The following is a 24,866-nucleotide window of genomic DNA, read 5'->3' as shown; positions in this document are numbered from 1 at the left end:
AGAGTGGACTATATGGGGATTAAGGCATTGTGAGGAGTTATGGGGGAAACTCTACCACTTTTACCCCTTGTTCATGAATAAAAGAGGGGTAACCCCCTCATTTTTACCACTTCTCCTCATTTTCTTACTTAATAGAGAGAGAAAGTGAATATTTAACTCTTTACTGAGAGAAAGGGAGAACCTTTGAGGGCTTAGTGAGTGTTCGAGCATCCAGATCCCATGGCGAGCACTTCTCTAGCTTTTGAGTGCAGTAAGCCTGCTACTTTCTTTTCGTTCTCTTTTTGTATGACTTTAGCTCATTTTTGCATGTTTTTCCTTACTTTTACATGCTTTTTTATAATTTTCCAAGTCTTTATTGATATATATATATATATATATATATATATATATATATATATATATGCTTCTTTGCTAGAAAGGGCTTGACCCACTTGTATAGCGATCCATGAATGCTCCAGGGTGAATTGAGCCAGCAAAGCACCTTTTATATTGTCATTCTAGCTTGACCCACTAGTATTGCGACCCTTGAATCCTCTAGGATGAATTGGCCTGGCAAAGCACCTTTTATGTTGTTAGATCTCCATTTTTAGGGGAGATACTACAGAAATTTTGCCAGCTTTGGTCAGGCTTGCCTCTTTCATGAAGTCCATAGCATGACATGAACTTACTTTTGTTTCTTTCCTTGTATCTCGTAGGCAACATTCTTGATGTTACGAATCTTCCAAAGCATGGGGAGGTTGGGCCTAGTACTTTTACTGGAGTCATCCTTACAAGACATAGTCCCTGAGTTACAATGGCTTTCGAGTATCACTTTTGTGAGTGACAATGCCCTCTTCCATCGTCGCGAGACTTAGGATGGAGAGTCGGTAGTGCAAGATGACAGTGTGCCCATGTTTCATTTCCTTCACTATGATTATGGTTCTCACTTAGACCTTCCTACTCTCGAGGACACAAGGTTTGATGTGGTCTTCACACGGGCTTCAATTCCAAGGCGAGCACCAGTAACTAAGAGGGTATAGCTCCTGAACCTTTGATATACTCTGTCATCATGAGGAGTAGCTCAGGTCGTCTTCCTTACTCTTAGCTTGTTAGTGCTCAGCAGGCTACTATGATCGTTCTTCAAACACCACGAGGGCCCTTCTAGAGACATGGAGTTATGTAAGTAACTCGTGGCTCTTCGTTCATGGAGAGGTAGGGATCTCTCTTCTCAACGTCCACTTTATGAGTGGCCTATGTATGTTAGGCGAGATGTACAATAAGTTTGTACCCAGCAATTTGGCGATCTTTGGTGACCATTTAGTGAACGGCGAAGCGCCTCTTCCAGGGCTTCACGAGTTGTTCAAGGTCTACCAGTTATTACTTAGTTGCTACCATTTGGCGCTTGTAACCTCAATATTTTATTTGTATGCATTTGCTTTATTGTGTTGCATAGGCACTCTATTATAGCGTTGTATCTTTAGGAGCTTGTATTCCATTTTCCTATAAATTAATAGAAAAATGGGTAAGGGACCCTTTTCCCTCATTGATTTACCAAAAAAAAAAAAAAACCTACGTTGTGTAAATAGGAAACCTTATACTCTTTACATGATGTCACAAATGACCATAATTGTAAAATATAAAAAATTAAATGGTTGTTTTAGATAATTATCATATTAGTCACCAAAATTATGTAAAATATGTAATTTCCTTTACATTCATACATTCACATTATTTCTTAGTACTGCATTTTTCACATCTTGCTTTCCATATATTCCACAATTAATGGTGCCTCCTCAATGTAAACTTCGAAGCAACTAGTGCAAGACAATTCTAAGTGGGATTTTAGCAAGTAAGAAGTGTAGAGATGACAAAAGGTACTTTTGGGCTCGGGCAAGGTCTGGGATGCGGATTTTAGAGAGAGAAAAGAAAGAGAACTCGAACAGGAAAAAAAAAAGTAAAAAAATATGATTCTTTTTTGTCTTGTTTAAATAGTTTTATGCATTTTAAACGTTTTTATGAAAATATTACGATTTTTTGCCTACCTCTTCAAAAAGTCACAGTTTTTAACGGTTCCAATAAAGTCGTTGATTTTTAAAAAAATCGCTGATCGTGAACTTGTGAACATAAAAGTTGATTAGGTTATCTTATAAATCAATTATTGTTCCCTAAAAAAATCCAAAATAAAAAAAAAACCAAGCTCATGGGATGTAAGAAGACAATCGCTAATCCCCCTTGAGAGTAATTTAAAAAACGGATTAGTGACTAGGATCGAGCATCGTAAAACTGGCTCGGATCGTCATTTTAGCGCGTGAAATAACTAATGAACCGGTCAAAAACTTATCAGGATTGGTGAATCCACATTTTCACCAAAGCAAAACAGGATTTTTATTATTGCATAACCCCATTTTGGTGAATTGCCCGTTTTCTTTTAGACCCGAACAATTTCTTGTAGGGAAAAGTTTATATAAGGTTGCGACCTTAAAATGTAGAATCACAGATGCGCTTCAATAATCTATCAGAAATGTTGTTTTAATGTTAAAAAAATCTTCTAATCGATCATCTCGACATTAAGATGTATGAATATGAAAAAAAAAACCGTTTTCGAGTCTCGAAAATAATGCATCTTGCAACACATTATCTAGACTGTCCAGTTCCATTTTCATATATATATAAATCTACTTGATTTTAACCATTTTTTAAATTTAAAATTTTCTAATTAGGTATGAGAATAGATTTTAAGATACTAGTAAGAATTTTTTATAACAAAATTACATGTTAGGATAAAATTTTAAGGTGCGTCTCAATTAGATTGTTTAAGGTTGCATCCTTATAGAAACCACACCATTTCCAATATATTGACATAATTATGATGGGTGATTCCTGGAATCAGACAATTTCCATACCCACCCAACGTGTTTTAAAAGGAATATATCTCCTTACCCCTTAATTTTAACTTCTCTATCTCTTTGGACCCATGGATGACGACCTCCATTTTTCCTATCTTGTAGCCCCTTTAATCCCGTTTTGAAGAATTTTAACCCCAATAAAAGTTAAAATGACATCCTATGTTGCAAAGGCTTTGTCTGTGGATTTTTTTAGAGAGAGAATGATCTCTCACTATCGCTTTATCTTCATGAGAAAAGCTTTTCTATCATCATGGAAAGGTAGATTTTTCCTCTCTCCCCAACATGGTAGAGAGAGAAGATTCTCTTATGGTGGGATTGCAGATATTTCTTCTCTCTCATCACTTGGGCGAGAGAGAGGTGCTTCTTTCATGTTGGCACAATGGGCATGGTGGTTGCACCAGTTGTTCGTGATGCTCTCTCACATGGAGTTGCAGTTGTTGCCCTCGAGTCCACCATCATATCTCATGGAATGCATTATCCCCAAAATCTTGAGAGTGCAAAGAAAGTTGAGCAGATTGTAAAAGAAAACGGGGTGATTTCTGCAACTATAGCCATCTTAGATGGTGTTCCGCACATAGGTTTAAATCATGAAGAATTGAAATTGCCGGCTTCTCTAGGCAAGAAAATCCGCACGTAGGGATTTTCCATATATATGTTCAGGTGGGTTTTCTCTTTCTAGAATTTCAAAGCTAGGGATCATGGCAACTTACCGTGGGCAATTCTTCTCTCTTAATGTGGTAGAGAGAGAAGAGGAAAAACTTCTGTGACGATTGGGTTGTGGGTGTTTCTCTCTCCTCAAGATGTTAGAGAGAGAAGAACGAGAAGAGAGAGAAATAATTATCTTGAGCACTTATGTGGAGTCTGGTTTGATGGGTTGTGGATCTCTCTCCTTGATGAGAGAGGAAAGTTTGCCAACCCCAAAAATGTGAGACTCTGAGGTGTCTTGGCTTGAATCCGAGATGGGTTGGGGGGAGAGGTGGATAGAGAGAGAGTGAGAGGTGATGAGTTTTTTTTTGGAGACAAAAAGCGCAAATGCCAACTGGGGGTGGGTAGAGAGAGAGTGAAGTTTGCGAGGCGTTTGGCTCTGAGTTCCACCATCCTGAAATGCCTTTGTCTTGGTCTTGCATCTAGAGAGAGACTGTAATTTGCACTTAGAGAGGATGAAGACAGAGAGTAAGTTTCAATTAAAGAGAGTGAAAAAAGAGAGTTATTTGCAGTTAGAGATAATAGATTAGGAGTTAGAGAGAGGGAGTAATTTGCAGTTAGAGAGAGAATGGATCAGGAGTTAAAGCGAGAGTGAACTCGGTGTTGGTTTAGTGAAGAAAAGCTATCTACTAGCGTACATGAAAGAGAAAATCACAAAATCGTGATCGTCGGAGAACAGTGAGACATGGAGCAATGGAACAAGAGATCATTCCCCTGAAAGCAAGTGACCCAAGGACGAGAGATCCTTTCTTCTCTTTTTAAAAAACCTCACAAACGAAGCTTTTGCAAGATAGGATGTTATTTTAATTTTTATTGAAGTAAAAAATTTATTAAAAAATAGATTTAGAAGGTTGCAAAAAAATCGAAATCTTTTGCTTCCGAAAAATATTTTTCAATCCTTGGGTACAATGAGATAAAAAAATTAAAATTAAAGGGTAAAAAAATATTAATAATCACTCTAGCTTATCCGAGTACCAATTTTTAAAGGGGTCGGACGTGGTCGATGCAGCAAGATGCGGCGGTGGGGCGATCGAAGAGATTAACCACAAGCCTGGCCGCACAAACGAGTGAACCCAGCCCCCTCTCTTCACTCTCTCCATACGCCACCATGCCTGCATCCAATGCCTTTTCATGGCTCTCCTCTCTCTCTCCTCGCCTACCACCTTCCGAGCTCGAGCCCACCTCATCCACCGACCTGGACCCAGGTCCACTAAACCCAGACCCCTAAGACGCAGAGACCTCATTCTCTTAACCGTAACTACCTCTGCCCTAAACTTCTCCCCTCATTTTCTTGCCTTAGCGAGCGAATACCTTGCCGGAAATCAATCTGAATTCGCCGGAAATTTTCATGAAATTTCTGGAGAATCCTCTGAGATCGCTGGAAAATCACTTGATACTACCATTACAGACCGAGTTTTCATGGACTTTAGCGTTTGCCCCAGCTATTTCAGGCCGGAAAGGACGGCTGAAGAAGACTTACCGGCATGTTCAGACTTAGAGCTCCTAGGAAGGGTCGTTTTAGGGCTTTATGGGAAGCACTTGCCAAGAACTGTGGCCAACTTCAAGGCCATGTGTAATGGATCTGCTGGTTCTTCATATAAAGGGAGTCTTGTTCAAAAGGTGTTTCCTGGCCAATATTTAATGGCGGGGAAACAGGGGAGAAGGGATAAAGGAGAGGTCCAGGTTCCATTGGGGTTAGAGAGGAATACGGAGACTGTTGATCCTCGAGCTTTCCTTTTGAAGCATGTGAGGCCTGGGACCCTTTCTCTTTGTTTATCAGAGAATGATGATGAAGATGATGTGAAGCTCGATCCAAATTATAGGAATGTTGAGTTTTTGATCACCACCGGGCCTGGACCTTGCCCCAATCTGGATAACAGAAACATTGTGTTTGGAGCCGTGCTTGAAGGTTAGTTTTATCTTCTTCAATTCCTTTCGACTTTCCATTGAATACTAACTAGTTACATGGACAATTTCATATTTTGTTTTATTTTTTGAAAGTTCTATTGAGTTTCTTTCTTTTTCAAATATTGAGTAATAATTACATGGTTTCTCACGAGAGGTGAGGAAAGGCAGCCCACACCTCGGGTGCTCTACATGACAAAAAGTATCACCAAATGTAGGGTTCGCGATCGGGTCGGGTTGAAGAATCGGGTTTGGGACCATGTTTTAGACCTGGCAAGTCTGGGAACCCAGGTCGGTTAGGTCCGGGTTCGGTTTGGACCCGACCTGTATAAAATGTATTAAATATATATTGTACAATATAAATATTATTATTATTTTTTTGATTTTCTAGACTGGGATCTTGGTCCAAATGATTTGTACAGGGCCGGTCTGGGTCCAAGTCAAGTGGACCAATCGGGGTCCAAGTTGGGTTTGGGTCCATGTGGAACCTAGGCAGGTCGGGTTTGGGTCGTGGTCGACCCGAACCTGACCTGACCCAATTACACCCCTAGCCAAAGGAAAGGTTAACAAATAAATCCAAACAACAGTGAAGCCTACCCACAAAACGGGAACTCAACAATGTGAAGAGTTACATCTCATCTAAATCATATGATAGAGGGATAACATGGGAAGGTCCAAGTCAACCCGAACCTGCCTAACTAGGTTGCACATGGACCTAGGCCCGACTAGGACCCAGGTCGGATCCATGTGTCTTGGACTCAGACTGGACATAGGTTGGATCCAAATCATTTGGACCTTGACTTGGGTCTAGAAATTAAAAATAATAATAATAATAATTTTTATATTGTACAATACATATTTTATACCGCGCCGGGTCGGGTTGACCCCGAGAGGTGAGGAAAGGCAGCCCACACATTGGGTGCTCTACATGACAAAAAGTATCATAAAACGTAGGGTTGGCAATGGGGTCGAGTTGAAGAACCACGTCCAGCTCCATGTTTTGGATCCAGCGAGTCGGGTCCGGGCCCAGCTTGGACCCTATTAGGTCGGGGTCAACTCGACCCTAATAGGGGTCAACCGGGTATAAAATATATTAAATATAAATATATATATATATATATTGTACAATATAAATTTTTTTTTTTTTTTTTTAATTTCTAGATCCAAGTTTGGGTCCAAATGACTTGGACCCGACTTGGGTCTGGTCTGGGTCCATGTAGAACCTAGTTAGGTCGAGTCCGGCTCAACCCATTTCCACCCCTAATCGAAGGAGAGGTTACCATATGAAATCCAAAACGTAGTAAAGTCTATCCACAAGTCGGGAACTCAACAATGTCAAGAGTTACATCTCATTTGAATCATAAGATAAGAGGGATAGCATGGGAAGTAAAGGGAAATAGGGAGAAATGGATAGAAAAATGAGAGAGAAAGTGACAAAGATTGGGTGGAAGTGACAGAAGGGAGAAAGAGGGAAGTGAGAGAGAGAGGCATCAAAGTAGGGAGAAAGACCAATAAAGAGAAGTGGAGATATCGGAGTTGAAAAAGATATTAATAAAGCAAGAAGGGTTTGGGCAAGCAAAGCAAAGCTAGTAAAGACAAGCTATATGGTTTGCGTTAGACAACATGAAAAACCAAAATCTCTACCCTACCTCTCTATCTATCAAAGGGATGGAAGGGCAGAGGGAGGTTCCCTTTGGTGTCCCTTCCACTCCATAATTGGCGCCTCACAATCAACAATCACTATCCAATATGCTTTTCTCTCATGCCTTTCGTGGTTCGATATTCTGGTTCCCTAGGCATAGAGAAACAACACCAATCCATCCCGAACCCAGAAGTAGAGTGGGTGCTTATGGCGCTACCCTTAGCAGCCCATCTTTAAGCAAAGCATCCATCATCATGTTCTTATAAAAAAAAAAGCATCCATCATCATGTTAGCTTCCTGCCAAGTATCACAGAAGGCGACTCCAAGATGCCTGCATAGATGAAATTGATCAAATGTATTGCAGTCTCCACAGGTGTTGATTTCTCATAGTAGCCCAACTTATGACGTTCATAGAGTCCCCATGCACTACAAGAATCTGTCCCCAATCTTGACTTGATCTCTTAGGCCTTCTAGAAGAGCATTAGCCTTGGCTAGGGTGAAATCCCTTGTTCCAATGTATTCATGAAACGAGGATAAAATGTCTCCGTTTGAGTCATGGGGAATACCCCGGAAGCCACAGGCCCAGGGTTATCCAGAGAGCAACCATCAATATTTAGTTTGATGGTTCTATGGCTTGGAGGGAGTTGATCAGGAAGGCTTGGGAGGACTGTTTCGATGATGTTGGGTAATGATGTTGGACCAAGTGGAGGCGAAATCAAACCTAGAGTAAGTTTTTGAGATCCTTAAATTTTGAACCCCAGAAAATGGTGAGGTTTGTCACATATTCTGCAGTGCCAGCGTGGGTCTATTATTTGCACTAAGGATTCCAGAATTATGTCTTCCCAGATTGTGTCTCAAGTATTCTTCCTGATTTGTAGTATGGCATTTAGAAAGAAGCAGAGAAGAGTTGCCAATGAAAATTTAATGGAAAGCAACTCTACCATGAAGGCATAGAAGGCTATTTGTTTCTTCAGCTTCTAAACAATAGCAACAATTAGCTGGAGCTATACCTCTTCTTTATAGCTAACTGGGTGTTAAATTTTGGTTAGAAATGACCAGCCATGAAAAAGCTTGAACTTTTGGTGGCTTGGTGGTATCAATCTTTTGTTAGAGTGGAGGAAGATGAGGAAAACAAAAGTAAGAGCATGATAGATAGAAAGAAGTGAATTTTAAGATGCCTGATTAGACTTTGTCCAAATGACCATATCATTGCTCGAATTGGTACACTATAAAAGTTCTGGAAATGATCATATCATTGCTCTTCTATACACTAGCTCAAATGATTGTGCCACTGTGACATTATGGGTACTTGCAACAAAAAACAAATTTGGCCAAATATCCCCAGTGGGATGCTCTCCAAATGTCCTTCAAGTAGAAAACTTTGTCTCCACGATTGACTTTGTGACTTCCAAAGGACATGAAAGGTTCAGACAACCAAATATGCTTTTATAGGTGCCACAGTTATTGGAGTTAGGCCTTCTCATCAGAAGCTAATGTAGGTTTTCAGTGCCATACTTGTGAACTAAGACTGGTGTAAGAAGGTTGATGACAACCCGTCCCATGCATGGGTTAAGGGGCTGGGTTGTGTTAGGTAGGCAGCCAACATAAAATTTTGCTAAAACTTATCATGAATCCTGAACCTACAATATCTGCTTATGCTAGGGCGTGGCTTTTAATAGAGCATAATGGAGAACCAGGATTCGTGTAGCTGGCCCCAATTAATTGGGAGAAGGATATGATGATGATAACTTGTGAAGTAAGACCTCACATGAAGCAAATTGTGCTGGGAGGCAAGATGCCACCAACATTTACCCAAAAGGACCAGAATCGTATGCCTTAAGTTTGTGTATGCTAGCTCTCTTATATGTTGGGGGGGGGACACACCTTGTCCTAAGCCACTAGGTGGATTTTTCGCTTGGATGTATCACCTGACCAGAGTAAGTACCTCATGAGGTGTTCTTAAATTATGGCACACGAAGGCATTAGGAAAAGATACATGAAGAAAATAGGGATGTTGGAGAGGGTTGCTTTTAAACGAGTGAGGCGACCACCAAATGAGAGGAATCTGCCTTTTCACAAGGCCAGTCGTTTTTGAAATTTCTCTACAACTGGGTCCCAAAGGCTCGTCTTAGGCTTACTCACAAACAACTGTAATCCATGACACTTGGCTGGAAGACTATTAGTCCCGCTGCCCCATCTAGAAGCAAAGGTAGACAAAGCGTCAAAGGAAGCAAAGGATGTCAATAAGCTTTGACATAGCCATGTTGTTTTTAATCCTTGTGACTAACTCAAATGCTGTGAGGAACAATAAGAGCCTATCTATTTCAACATTGGATGCATTTATAGAAAACCAAGGTGTCATTTGCACAGTGAAGATGGCAGATCTCGTTTCTCATTCTAGACAGTTTGAAACTAGAGTAACCCTCTAGAGTAGAGTCTAGAAAGAGACCTATTGAAAACCTCAACAGTAGCCGTGAAAAGAAAGTGGTGGAACATAGCTGGCTTTTAGGAGACTCATTGACAAGAATGGAGAAAGAAGCAAACAAAGTATGATACGACACCCATTTTCACCATTTGTGACTAAATCCTTTGCAAAGAACTTGTTCCAAGATGTACCAGTCAACAAGATCATCAACTTTTTCCATATCCCATTTTATAATTAGACTGGGAGTTTTCAATGAGAGGTGTCGAAATTGAATTTTTATGCTCAACAAGCACACCATCCAGAATTTGATGATTGTGGAAAATCCACTTTGAATAGGACATCTCATAGCGACCACGATAGATGTAAGTATTGTAACGAGGTTTTTAGATAGGATTTTGTAAGAGGAATCGAGGAGACTAATTGGTCCTTTAATGTCAGTCGCTCCTTCAATTTTGGGGTTTGAAGCTATGAAAGTGGCAGAGTATATAAAATGCAAGTTTAGTAATAATAGGAGTAGAGACGAGGAAGTAGTTAAGATTGACGGCTAGAAAATACCAAAAAGAGCGCACTTTCGATAGCTTGGGTCAATAATCCAGGAAGATGGAGAGATTGAAGAAGATATCGCACATAGAATTACAGCTAGGTGGGCGAAGTGGAGATGTTGAACCGAAATTTTATTCGATCGCCGCATACCAATGAAGCTGAAGGGCGAGTTCTATAGGACAATTGTGACACCAGCTTTGCTGTATGGGGCGGAATGTTACGCGGTCAAAAAACAATATACCCATAGAATTAGGGTAGTGCAAATAAGAATGTTGAGATGGATGAGTGGCAGGACAAGAAGGGATAGAATTCGAAATGATACATTTGGGAAAATTTAGGTGTCGCACCAATAGGTGATAAGATGAGAGAGAATAGACTTACGTGGGCTCGACATGTGTGGTGCAGACCCAATACAAAACCTATTAGAAGGTGTGAGTTTGTTCAAGTGGAAGGCTCATAAAGGGCAAGGGTTAGGCCCAAAAGGTCATGGTTGGAAGTAGTGAGAAAAGATATGGGGACTTATGGTCTCTAGGGGTATAACCCTTAATAGAGCAAATAGCAGACTAGGATTTGTGTAGCCAATCCCATTTAGTTGGGAAAAGGCTTTGATGATGATGATGAAGCGATGAAATTGGCATTCACTTCTTACTCAGAATACCTTTGTGAAAGAATTCACTGAAAAAGGTGAGGATATCAACGACAGGGTATCCCAAAACTGGGAAATATGGCTACTAGGAAACTATTAGGGCCAGTGCCTTGTCTTGTTCAAGATCAGAGATTGCTTGGGAGATCTCATTTGGTTAAAGGGTCTTTCTATCCAATTGGCTTTCCCCTGATTGCTGGATAAGAAGGCAAGGGTTGACATGGAAAGCCAGTGGTTGGATTGTGATGAAAAGGTTTTGGAAGGAGATAATAACTGCATATGTTGTAGGGGGTCTTCAAAAGTTTGCTGGGCCGCGGAGATGTGGGTGATAGCATTAGCTCAACATTTGTAACTAGCAATCTTGTGGAAAAAGGCAATATTGTTGTTCCTGTAGAAAACCATTTGATTCGGGTTAAGTGAGTAAAACGTGTTTTGCCGCAATGAAATTCCCAAGAATGATGGGGCAACATTGAAATCTCCACCAATGGAAAGAGAGAGGCCCACTAGGGCCCAAAGAGGTTGTCAAAGCCTTTTTCTTCGAATCAAGAGAGTTCAAATCTAAAAGGTTTTGGGCCTAACAGAGGTGGTAGAATATCTTGAAGCATATATTTATGATCAAAGCTTGGTTTGGAGAGGCCAACGGAATGGAAGCTAGGAAACTTCTCTTACGCACTCATGAGAGTTTAGAAACATGTCAAGTTTAGTTAGGGTGGGGTAAGAGGATTGGTTATACCTAGTATATGCAGAGCAATTGAGCAAGATTTTGATAAGATTTATGTGAGATTAAGTTGGGGAAGCCCATCATATTAGCACCAATACTAGCTTAACAATTGTTTCATGGACCCATTTGATGTTACTCCTGTAAATACCCATGACTTTTGTGCACAAGGGAGGCAATGGCATTAAGTTCACACCGAAAGTCTTCCCTAAGATTGGGTATGTTGGGATCGTAGACCAATGGTGAATTTCCATGGGAAATTATCTAAGATTCTGGAAAGGGCAATTGAAACCGATTAGGTTCCAATGCTATTAAAAATGAGGGAGTAAATAGTAGGATTCTAGATCCCCCAGATGCCACCCAAACACCTAGGGCCTCTAAACCGGTCCATTGACAGGTTTGCCTATTAGATTTTATGAATGTCAGAGAGCAGCAGAAGAGAACGAAATGACCACCTTATTCTTAAGGGGGTTCGCTTAATACTCTAATATTCCAAAATGAAGATCTTCATTGGAATTTATTAGAGGATGAAGTCAGACCTCTGGATGAGCATTTGATCTGAGGTGTACAAAGGGATTGGTTTGTCAATCTCAAAGAGGGATTGACGTCGACACTAAAATTTGATTAGAGATTTAGCAGTTCTTGGATCCCTTTATTTTTTACTTGTCCTGCTTTGGTGCAAAGAATATCAGCAACGTCTAATGTAGGCCCATCAAAAGAGAAGCCTCTGTCATCAAGTACTTCTTCAATGTGGGGCTCTGTGCAAGCAATCTTCTCAAGTGCATTGGTATTTGGCTCCATTTGTGAAATTTGATTGGCAGGCAGTTGAGAATCTTCTTCAATGTTAGTTGATACATGTGGAGCACTGAAGGGGGTCGATCCATGTTGTCTTGATCACAAGATTGTGGATTTGAGGTGGGAGGGGTAGCCTGAGAGTTTTGGTGTTGAGTAAACAGAGAGTGAAGGGGGATAAGGTATTAAGATGGAATGTAGAGGGTTTTGAGTTTGGAGGAATCATAGAGGGAGTAGAGGAGGAGACTAGGGCCAAGAGGACGAGATTAGTTGTGGTGGAGGTGGAAAGGGGTTGGTCATCTGAGTGATAGTGGTTGGGACAAATGCTTTGTGATCCCAAGAGAATTTCTAGCTGAAGCAGAACTAGGCAATTTAAGCGATTTGGCTTTGGGCATTGTTCAAAAAGTTGAACGCGGCCACCTAGGCGGTTCGGGGGCTAGGCGTGCGCCCAAGAATAATAGGCTCCGTAGGGAGTTCTTAGGCCAGTTTTAAAGGCCCAAATCCCCTGAAATAAAATAAAAAAAGGAAAGAAAAGAAGAAAGATAATTATAGGGTACAGAGACACAACCATCATCGAATTGCAACGAAACCCAAATGTCATATAGTATATTACATTTACATAACCATCAAAAGTCAAACAATTCTATTCACTCATCACCACCTCAAACGACTTAAAATGACAATTCTCTATCATCACCACTCTGAGTAGAATATGATGATGATGCCATGCCATCATGTTCAAAGTCGTCCTCCTCCTCAACATATGAAGCATCCCTTATCTCATTTGAATTTGCTTCATTCTCTTCAGCCTCCTCTCTCAATCCCACCAACCCCTTCACCCTATCCTTTGCCTTCCCCATCCCTTTCCTTTGGCTTTGAGATTGAGATTGAGATTGAGTGGTCTGCATAGGGCTCAATGGTATCTCAATAGCCTCATGAACTCGGCCCCAAGTGAGCGCTCTCCAAGGAATATCTCATCTTCCTTAGCATCAACTAGCCACTCTCAAGTATCATCAACTTCAATAGCCTTCCTCATTGTGCTCTAACTGTTGATAACGCTCATGCAACTTGTGGTTATACTGAAGGAAGACTAGGTCGTTCATTCACTTTTGCTCAAGTCTGTTCCTCTTCTTTTTATGAACCTTACTAGACAAATTTTGAATGAACAATTAAAACTTACAAAAACATATCACAGATTAGGTTAACAAACTAACTAACAACCAACTATAGTACTATGTAAGTAATATTACCTTGTGATAGGCTAACAAACTAATGAGCAACCAACTATAGTACTATGTAAGTAATATTACCATCTCAAACATGTTGAAGTTACGCTCACATCCAGACAAGCTACAAGTCAGATTCAATATACACATGGCCATATGCCACAAATGTGGGGTGCTTCCCCCATGGCTCCTCCACCATGTAGTTATTTCACATAAATGTAAATGTATTACATAAGGTATTTGTATATTAAGAAGTTTTAAACTCACCAGGAGAGATCTTGGTCCTTTGCCTTATTGCCAACTCCTATCCAAGAGACCCAATAGAAAGCCTATACTTGTTTAACTCCATTGCGACCTTGTCTTGGACTTCAGAATCAAGGCTGAGTTTGATGTTGCATTGATTGAAAGCTTTCATGAAATCAGTCTTGGTATGTACCTCATGATCAGTATAATAGTGAGCAGGGTTAAGGAAGTAAACTGTTAAGTGTAGGGCCCTCAGAAGCTGGGGGTTCCATTTATCTTCTATAATATTTAAATATTCTTCTATTTATCTTCCCTTTTGGGCCTACCTCTTGCCCCTTCTAAGCCTTCCTCATGAACCAACTCGCACCTCCCAACAAGTACTGTATTGGGTCTACGCTACATATGGCCGACCCAACTAAGTCTAATTTCTCTCATCGTATCACCTATTAGAGCCACACCTAAGTTCTCCCGAATGTATTCATCTTGAATTTTATCCCTTCTTGTCTTGCCGCACAACCATCTCAACATCCTCATCTCACTACGTCTTGTCAATTTTATCCCTTCTTGTCTTTTCTTGGTGCCTTCTCGAATAATGGTATTTATCCTTTCTTGTCTTTTCTTGGTGCCTTCTCGAATAATAGTATTATTCCTTCTTGTCTTTTCTTGGTGCCTTCTCGAATAATAGTATTCTTCAACTGTTGCACTCGCTGTTTAATTTTGCTGGTGTCTTCAGATACCCTTTATGTTGTGTTCATGGACTCCTTAATTTGTTGACTCACAAAGTCCATGATTTGCAGCATTATATCATTGACTGTAAGAGTGGATTTTAGCGGCATTGTGATTGATGGATATTACTTGCTCTTATACCTATTGATGTAGGGAAAATTGAGGGAAAAAATAATTAAAATAAAACTAATAATAAAGGGTGAGAGAATATATCATCTTGCTAGGTCTGCAAAGGAATCCACCCCAAAAGATCTTTTCACAAGACCAACTCTTTACTTAATCTCTAAATCTCTTCTTTTTACAATGAGGGACTTCTTCCCTTTAAATATACTTGGAAGAAAATAAATAAATAAAAAAGAACCCACAGAAAATATACTCTCTCTAAAACTCACATCTCCCTTATCAAACCACCTCTCCCTAAAACTCACGTCTCCCTTATCAAACCACCTCAAGTAAGCCTTATTCTAACTGTACCTAATTAATATTTATCTCTAACTAAACCTAATTAACATTTATCTCTTTAAAACCAACTTAATCTTCTGCCTAATTTTTAAACCAACCATATCTCCAAAACAACTCATGCACTACCCTTTTCACTAAAACAAAAATTAATCCATAATAAAAGTTTGATAACCCCAATTTTTATTTGCATCATTCTCCCAAGCTTGGGACAAGCTCGATCTCCAGCTTACATCCTTCAGAAGTTAATCAAATAATTGGTGATGTAGTCCCACCATGTGCCTCAGTACTTTTCCTTCAATAAACCGATTCATCAAATACTTTGTACTCATCTCGAAGTCAAATGCTGGATTTCGGGCTCAATCGTGATTTCTTTTTCTTTTTCAAGTTCCTCGTAAAATTTGAGAAGATCGAGTTGAATGTCAAGATCACGTGGTTCTTGTTGCATCACAATGTGATCGTCACATTCAGGATCGGCACCCCTAGTTAGTCGTGGGTCTCGATTCATCCCTAAGACAAAATCTGGTGTCAGATCTTCATGATTGCAAGGACCCTCTTCTCCAACCGTTGCACTCGGTGTTTAATTTTTCTTAGACCTCTTCGGATACGGTCTATAGTTGTGTTCATGCTTTCCTTAATTTGTTAACATACAAACTCCATGATTTGCAGTAATGTATCATCGATTGTAAGAGCGGATTTTAGCGGCATTGTGATTGATGGATTTTACTTGCTCTGATACTAACTGATATAGGGGAAATGGAGGGAAGAAATAATAAAAATGATAATAATGGGTGAGAATATACCCTCTCTCGGGGTCTACAAGGGAATCCACCCCAAAAAATCTTGTCACAAGACCAACTCGTTATTTAATCACCAAATCTCTTCTTTTTACAATGAGGGACTTCTTCACTTTAAATACACTTAGAAGAAAAATAAATAAATAAATACCGACAAAAATAAACTCTTTCTCTGTCTCTCTTTAAAACTCATGTCTCCCTTATCAAACCACCTCAAGTAAGCCTTATCCTAACTACACCTAATTAACATTTATCTCAAACTAAACCTAATTAACATTTATCTCCTTAAAACTAGCTTAATCCTTTACATAATATTAAATTCCAACCATATCTCCAAAACAACTCACACACTACCCTATTCATTTAAACAAAAATTAATTCATAAAATAAAAGTGTGATGACCCTAATTTTTATTTGCGTCATTATCATTCCAAAATTTGCAGTCGGGCACATACGCGAGGGCTTATGAAGTTGAGTTCCTCCCACATACTTTTGAGTGCTCCATAATACCCTATTAGAGATTGCTCTCCTTGAGAGCGTAAGGCTGTATCCATTTAGAGTTTGATGCCACTCGCGTAATATATCTTTCTGGGAAAATTGCTCCTTTTAAAGTTTCCCAGATTTCTTGGGCTGACTGGAGGAGTAACAATCCATTTCTAATGGTTTCATTGATTAGAATTGAGAATCCAATGGCATATAATTGAATCTGATGCCATGCACCCTTCATACTTTAGGTCATAAGGACCTGAGCACCAGAATGTTGCTTCTATGCATTTGATCTTTTATTTTCCCTGAAGTATCATTGTGATAGACTTGGCCATACTAATTAGTTGTCATTCCACTTGATAGCAACAATTGCCAGGACATGGAATAACTTCGACGATATATTCCTTGATCTCCCATTTAATGGATAAGAAGCTTGTCTAAAAAATGATGTTGCAAAGTTGGATAATTTAATAAACACCTTGGATCAGTTGTGATTATTTGAGCAAAAATCCAGCTATTTGAACACTACAACAGGGCTGCGAGTATTGACCACTGCCATCCCTAGGTATTTCTCCGAACTTCAAATATGGGATCTGGAAAGGGTGGCTGCAAGTATTGATCACTGCAAACCTCAAGAATCCCTTCAAACTTCAGATCTGGTATCTTGAACCAGAAAAAGCTTATTCCCACTCAGGCTACTATGTCAAATTTGTGGACCTAGATCTCTAAGAAGGAAAAAGGCTGCAGGAGAGAGGAAAGAAAATGAGTGAACGAGAGAGTGAGAGAGAGAGAGAGAGAGATCATGTTGAGGACTGAAAATAAGCCCTAGGCTTGTCCTTTATGTATTTATATACAAACTAAGTTACAAAGGATAAAATAGTCTTATTGAAAACACAAAGGGACTAATCAGTCGTAAAGAATGATGAAATCCCTTATGTGCCCTTAGAATTACATATATATGAAACAGATCAACTGACATACAGAGACTCTACATGACCTTTTTAATAAATGGGACCGGTTTTGGTCTTGGTTTATGTTCAACCATATGGTTTTTAAAACATTGAAAGGGAATGAACTTGATGCTCCCTCTAAAAGTTGAATTGGAAAAGTTATTGATAATGGTAGAGAAGACAGCTTCTTTCTCATTCCTTTCCACTTTTTGAATGCTCTATTTTACTCTGATGAAGATGATGAAGGGGCTCAAATTGCATAAACACCGCCAGTATGGATGGGATTTCAAATTCCTTAGGGAAAAAACACAGGAAGGAGAACTACTTTGCATTCCCAATTTCAAAGTCCGTGCTTTTTGTGGATAATATTTGGTCCTACACAGCCCGTAACAAAGTGGAAACACTGGATCCTTTTTAAGTTCAAAACAAGAAGACCCTTCTTTTAAAGGCACTTGGTGAAGTTATGACCCATTGCATCCTCTATAAAAGATAAAATCAAGGAGAGGACTTTGGGGGAGAGCAGGAGACTGAAGAGAAAGGAGAAGAACTATGACTAGAGAAACTGAGAAAGAGAAGATTTTATAAGAGAAGAAGGGAGGCGTTGTTTGAGCCAAAGGTGGCTCAAAGCATTTTTATTTCCTTAGGTGATAGATTCATTCATTTTTTCCTTGTTTCGAGATTCAGGGGTCTTTCCCTCAGATGTAATTAACCTCGCATCAAGTTGATGCCCTTGAAGAGTGTACCCTCAAATAAATAAAAGAAATCCCAAAGGTAGATCTTTTTTTTGTGATTTTCTGTTTGTTTATTTAAGTACTTAGCATGAAATTTGACAAACACTAGGTTGCAGGTTTGAATCCCATGGTTACTGATAAAGAAAAGACAATAATTATGCTGAATACTGGCTAATGTGGTACTATGCTATATCTTTCAACAGTGGATGGGCCTTAGAGGTGCATTATTGCTCCGTTGTGATTTGCCCCGTAAAGGTAATGTATATTAGCCACCGTGGTGACTGTAAGACTTCTCTTTCACCTAATAAAAATCACTTCAAGCAGTGATTAAAAACGCATTTTCAACTTTGGAAATGTGCTGGGCAAACTTGACTTTATAGTTGGAAAACTTGGATGTACCTCTCTCTCTCTCTCTCTCTCTCTGACTTATAACCTTTTCTATTGTGCCAAGAATGTGCTTTGACTTGGTTACAAGCTCGGCTCAAATCCCATTACAGACTTTTTATTTCTTCAAGAAAATTTTATCAACTTGAAAACCTGTCAGCGTTTCAGTAAGTCAATTGTTTAACGTGGCCAGTTGACTTAGTTTAGTCCAAGTTTTTGAACATCGTCTCCAATACTAACTTTTCTGGAGAAGTTGATAGGTTCACTGAGCTGGGTTTGAATCCTGACTTGCCCTAAGATTGCTGGTATCAAGAGCATATCTTCAATATTCGGTAGCACTGATTCGCAACCATAAGAAATCATTTTCTTGGATAATGAATGTAGTTTTAATTCCATGGTCTTAAGAGATTAATAGTTTGTTGGGTAATATTTTATTTAATGTTAAAGATTGTGAATAAATCATTCTTACTTGGAAAAAAGCTTGTGCTTAAAATCAACTTACATGTTATCTTTAACTAACTTGTTTTTTGAGAATTCTTTAACTTGTTCTGCAGTGTTTCTTTTCTTGATTTATTTTATATATATATATATATGGTTTACTGCTATATAATCTTATGATTGGTTGGATGGGTATTGCATTTCTTCTTAAAACTGCAAAAATGTCCTTTTTGAAAATCAAATAATTTTTAATAGAAAATGCTGGTATCATCAATTTGTTTTTGTAGGGTCTTCCATAATTTATTGGAAAACGTTTATATAAGGTTGCAACCTTAAAATGTAGAATCAAGATGCACCTAAAAAATCCATCATCGAAGGTCGTTTGATGTTGGAAAACCCTCTAGTTGATCATCTTGACACCGAGATATATGAATATGAAAAGAAAAAAAGATTTTGAGTCCTAAACATAGTGTATCTTGCAACAAATTATCTAGACCGTCCATTTTCAAGATTTTCAATTGTTTATAGATCTACTTGATTTGAACTATTTTGGAGTTTAAGATTTTATATCTAGTGATGAAAATAGATTCTCAAGACATCCTAAGAATTTTTTACACCAGAAGTATATTTATAATAAAAGTTGGAGGTGCCCCTTAATTTGATTGTTTAAAGTTGCAACCTTATACAAACCGCACCTTAATTTATTTGAGTTGCTATTACTGTTAGTTTATTCTGGCCATACTACCACATCCAAATTTGTGTGTTTTGCTAGAAATCTAATCCTTTTTTTTTTCCCATTTTATTATGAGTGTTCTGCTTTTCTGCTATATTCATGCAGCTGTGCGAGGACAGCTGCAGTCCTTTATAAAGGGCATGTTTTACTGGGTAAATGTTTTACTGAATCCATTAAGGCCAAAAGATGATTATTAATATTATCTTCTCGGTTACCATCTTAAATGAAAAACGATCTGGTACTTGAAATGTTGTTGTTCAAGGTGATTACAAATAATTTCTTACACTTCCGCCATTTCTGAATGGAAAGTACTCATTTCATGAACCCATCCCAATCATCAGGTTTTGGGTTTTCAAATCCACTTCCCCAACAAATTAGGATGAGAGAAAGATTTTCATTTTTTAGTGGCTCCTTTTACATCTATATTTTGATGAGCTAAGAGTTTCAGGGTTAGATGTTGTGAGAACATTAGCTACAATTCCAACTTTCAAGCCATCTGAGCGGATACGCCAGTTCAATGACTTAGCAGAATTCCTTGGCGATGAGAGAGCCCAGAATGCTCGTAGCATTTGGAACCGCCCTCTCAAGACGGTCTCCATAAGTAATTGTGGCGAGCTTAAAGTGGTGAACCCTTCTCTTTCCCCTTGATTGCCATGATGAATTGATGACATTTTTTTTTTTTTTATAAAGACAATGTCAGAGTATATGCAATATACTCAATTTTTATTGTAACATATCAAAAAATGTTTTTGATTTGTTTATTATGTTTGAAATATTTTCCCATATTTAGTTAAACATCTTGCCCAGCTAGCATGCTCCGCACATGGGGATAATCTCCTTATAAAGTTGAGCAGTTGAATTATTTATTCAAATTTTGGTTGGGGCTTTTTGTTCAGAGAATTTATGTGTTATATCTTCTGTCTCAGTTTGTGCAGTTGTCCATTGACCTGGACAATCAGGCCCTTGTTTCTTTCTATTAATCCCAAGCTTTGATAGAAACCAATTATCTAGTGTCCATTATCTTTTGTGCAAGTTCCTCAGAGGAATCCACCATCTAATCTCTCTCTGTGTCGTCCAAATATTTCTTTGTTCGATCTCCTTCCCTGAGCTCTAATTTGATCTAATCTTTTTCTCTACAAAACCTTTATACAAACTCTCACGTGAAAGCAAGACCCATTTCCAATTGAGAACCTGAGGGCCAATTTGGACGATGGTCACTCTGCGAGTATCCTTATTATTAGGATTCCATAGATGGGGAAAACAAGGTTTTAGGATTCCATAGATGGGGAAAACAAGGTTTTCTTTCCCTCCAGCTATTTCCATTTGGGCGCTATTTTGCAGCATTTTCTTACCAGTCTGGGTTTAGAAAGGGACAATGACAAAAGTACTGCTAAAATGCACTGCACGAGCATGCTGTTTATTATCTCCCTTGGGTAATAGAGCTACTTGGAAGTACTTTTTTTATCTCAAATTTTAGGATCCACCTGAAGATGATTATGTTCAAGAAAAATATAGGATTTTAAGTCATTCAACCCATTGTTCGCAAAATCGCCCGATCTAACTGCTAAACGCCCAGTTAGACTGGCTGGTTCCGGTTTTGGGCGGTTAGGGTGATCAACCGGTATTTTTAAAAATAATTCAAAAAAATGTATATAAATTCTCAAAATTAAGGAATTTGATTTGTAATGCATTTTTAAATATTCTTTACATTATGGTAAAAATTAAAAATTGTTTTGGTCATTAATACTCACTTTTATATTTTCCCATCTTTTTTAGAAAGTTTTAAAAATAGCATTTGAAAAATAGTAAATGAGTTAAAATCCATTTTTTTCATTAATTTTGAACTTCATTTGAATGTGTTTTGTTTTAATCATTCTTTATATGCTTTTCATATTTTAGTAGATTTTTTTTTTTTTTTTCTCAACACTTTTTTGACCGCCTAGGATTTGTCCCGTTAGAGCGGTTGAATCGGCCGGTTTATCGGTTAGGTTGGTTAAACCGCTTCCACGCGCATGTCCGGTTAGCCGTTCCGGTTCAATTTTACGAACATTGTTTCAACTTTTAGATCTTCCCCTTTCAAAAAAGAGGAGCATGTATATCATGCTCTTACACAAGCATTATTTCCCTTGGGCGAAAGAACAATTTGGAAGTACAAATTTTGGGATCCACCTAAGAATGACTAGATTATTATTTCAAGAAAGAGATAGGAGTTTTGAGTTTTTCAACATTTAGATCTTGCCTTTCAGAAATTAGATGGTCCTACAATTTGAGGATGTTGAGCCTCTTTCTTTCTTTTTTCTTTTTTTTGTTTTCTGAAATTGCACTAGGTTCAAGAGGTTACATCTCAAAAAATGGTCCAAAAAATAAAATGAACAGTATGCTCCCACAAGAGTAACATATTTTTTGTTGGCAAAGAAATAGCAGAATTAGAGGTCCATATCGACACTCCCAGCGCAGGCACGCTTGGATCTTTCCCTCTATACTTTAATGATTAACAATCTCTTTCCTCTTTTTGTATTTTATTCTCTCTCTCATCAAATCTCTCTTTAAAGCACTCCGTCTTGTGCGTTAATGTTTCGTATTTCTCTCTCTGAACCTGTATTCAGTGTCTATTTTCGTATCCACTCATTCCCAGTCGATTGATTTTTTCTTTTTCTTTTTTTTTTTTTTTTGGGAGAAGTTTGAAAACTTTTCTCTCACAGCGTTCCCTTGGTCTTCTGCTTGGTGCATTCAAAATTCAAAGTCTCTCTCACACACGCGGGCCGTAAATGTGAATATATGTGATGAGCAGATGACTCATTTTCATGATCCAATGTGTAATTTTATCCCTTTTCTTTGGCATTTAAGTGAACAGTTATCTTTTGGAATTCAGGCATTGCATTGACTATTTGCAGTATTACGCCCTCAAGTTAGATTCCTGTGCTAACTAAACCAATCTTTGGAAGGCCTATGACTGGTATGGTGCAAGACACCCGTGGGCTTGTGCAAAAATCTAAACGTACGAAGGATTATATGCTCAAAACGTCAGAAGACAATATTATGCTCCATTGGGAGCATACTGCCCATTCACTCCCTTAGGCATCGTGCTAAGGATTATTATTAGAACTCCAATTTTTTGGGGATGTAGCCCCAATCTAGCTACTAGCATCAGAAAAGAAAAAGAAAAATATGAAGATTGTGTGCATTTTATGTGCTACAAAATAAAAGAATATCCTAAGATTAAACGATGACTATCCAAATTTTGAATGGTCAGATCTAAGTGTTTAAAAACTCATAATTCAATCTCTAAAAGGGGTGTTTGGTGGTTCTAAAGCAGACTCCAAATTTTCATATCGAAAAACTCGTAGCCTTTTTGCACCTGTGTAAGGAAAAGAAAAAAGTTTCCTAAAAAGAAATATTATAGAAAGAGATGGAGTAAGCCTGCTTGCCCAACAGGAAAACCTAGATCTCAATGTCGATGTTTGTAATGAACTAGGACATATAGCTAGAGACATCTTGAAATATTAAATGTCGGCAGCCTAATACACATACTAGGATTGACAAGTCTGATCCTTTTCTAAATAAGAGACATATTCCTATTTGTATCATGCAGGTTTCAAAAAATTCCCTTGGCCAAAAATCGAATGGGGTTGTCTACCGGTGGAGAGAACTTCTATCGCTCAATTGCTTGTGACATGCAACTATCATGAGGAAATCTTATGCCCTACTTTTAAATTTGGAAAGTTATAAAAAATCTCTTTTTTTTTAGGCTATTAGAAATAAACCTAAATTTTTTAAAACTTCATCCATACCTCTTTTGACCACTTTTCGCATTTTGTTTTTATGAAAATACCTTTCACGGTAGTCTTAGGTTTGTGAAGACATTATGGTTAACACGGAACCGTGATGTTCATGGAGGGTTCAAACATTGTTGGTGTGGGGCTTAAGTCATCACGGTTCTATTAGGACCGTGACAATGGGGCAGCATTAGAACAATCACGGTACTTGCATAACTGTGATGATCATCTTGACTATCACAGATCTCGCACAACCATGATACCCTTCATGGAAATCTCTCACCCGTCGTAAAAAACCCTTTCTTCTATTTTGAAAACATAAAACTATCATGGTTCATTTAAAACTGTGATCGTTGAATAACCCATCATAGTGCTTTAACTGCCATGATGCTTCAAATACGGTTCTACTATAACCGTGATGACTTAAACCCAATACAAAGTCACTTAGGACCCGCTATGACCATCACTATTATAGATTAACCCTGATGCATTCACATACCTAAGACTACCGTGAAGGGTATCTTTTTCAAAAAAAGATAAACATTGATGAAAAAGGGTGTGAATGAGGTTTTGAAAAATTTAAGGTTTATTTCTAATAGTTTGAATATTTATATTTTCTTTTCTTTTCTTTTTTTCCTTTGTTTTAAATTTCCCTTTAAATTCACATAACTCTGTCACTTGGGAAAATATCCCCTAAGTCTACTTATAATAATAACGAGTTTGAAGCGGTGACCTCTATGATAGTGCTGCATACCAAATAACGTGTGGGCTATTCAAAGATGAAGACAGAGTACATAGTGTAAACTGAAAAGGCAATAATCTGTCTTAATATGAGCACTCAGAGCATGACTTGGAAATTTCAGAGAACTTAATAGGAGAGGATAAGACTCAGATGACTGACTTTAATTTACTAAGAAGTCCCTTTCTGAGCTTGACAGGCCTTGGGCCTCATAGACTAAAGATGTCTCTGTCCAAACTTTAAAGACATTATTCTCCTAACCCTTTTAAGGCTGAAGTCCAGCTCAAGATTTTCTTTCAGAAACTTCTTGGCATCAAAGATAAAAAAGGGTACAGATACTTCCCAATAGCTAGGTTAGAAAGTGAAATGGAGGTGTTATATATTTTGCATTATCCGAGTTCAGATTGCAATGGACTTTCCAAGGTACCTCCCCTTCATTCATTTCCTTTTTTTGGAGAATACTTGGGGGACAATAAATTACTTAAACATGATTTGCATGAGCATCTCATTTGCTCTTAATGCTGATTACTTGATCTCATACAATTACCCATGATTAGTTGATTGGTTCTGGGAGGTTCGAACCAAACTGGCTCAATTTTGTTTTTTTTATTTTTTAATATCCGATTCGGTGATCTGGATCCCCGATCTGAAATATCAATTCACCGAACTAGATTAGAAACCCATATGGGTAATTCAAATCACCAATCTGTTTTTTAGAACCTTGATCTTAATGCTTGAGTTGCCGAACGCATCCTAGGAAATAATATTCGGGATTTACAAAGAAACCATGTATCTTTGGGTGCAGTTAGTATAGAGCCAAGGCTCTAAACAATCAAAGCAAAGCGCACATTCAAATAGTGTCGAAAAATGTTTTAATATTGAAAATCTTTGTGATAACCTTAAAATATATTTGCATATTT

General features: G+C 38.3%; 1 protein-coding gene across 3 annotated transcripts; it reads left to right on the top strand.

Annotated features, from left to right (window-relative positions):
* Nucleotides 1-1,956: 1,956 nt before the first annotated feature.
* On the top strand, nt 1,957-20,303 carry LOC18438577 (Cyclophilin-like peptidyl-prolyl cis-trans isomerase family protein). Of its 3 annotated transcripts, none has more exons than XM_011626770.3 (2): nt 1,957-5,499; nt 19,880-20,303. In XM_011626770.3, the coding sequence occupies exons 1-2, from the start codon at nt 4,722-4,724 to the stop codon at nt 20,077-20,079; spliced, it is 978 nt and encodes a 325-aa protein (XP_011625072.1). In that variant the 5' UTR covers nt 1,957-4,721; the 3' UTR covers nt 20,080-20,303. The 3 variants fall into 3 exon arrangements, with proteins under 3 accessions (XP_011625072.1, XP_088710315.1, XP_011625073.1); XM_088854189.1 differs by lacking the exon at nt 19,880-20,303 and adding an exon at nt 18,080-18,214; XM_011626771.3 differs by lacking the exon at nt 19,880-20,303 and adding an exon at nt 17,383-17,935.
* The last annotated feature ends 4,563 nt before the right edge of the window (nt 20,304-24,866 follow it).

The sequence above is a fragment of the Amborella trichopoda genome, chromosome 12, assembly GCF_054954075.1.
Source record: "Amborella trichopoda isolate Santa Cruz 75 chromosome 12, AtrichopodaSantaCruz75HAP2 v2.0, whole genome shotgun sequence".
Lineage (NCBI taxonomy): Eukaryota > Viridiplantae > Streptophyta > Magnoliopsida > Amborellales > Amborellaceae > Amborella > Amborella trichopoda.
This window is presented reverse-complemented; position numbering and strand designations above follow the sequence as displayed.

Excerpts from the sequence above, each read along its gene's own strand:
- LOC18438577 (XM_011626770.3), top strand. The coding sequence starts at position 4,722 with ATGGCTCTCCTCTCTCTCTCCTCGCCTACCACCTTCCGAGCTCGAGCC. Across the intron at positions 5,500-19,879 it reads GTTTGGAGCCGTGCTTGAAG|GGTTAGATGTTGTGAGAACA; the intron begins GTTAGTTTTATC and ends TAAGAGTTTCAG.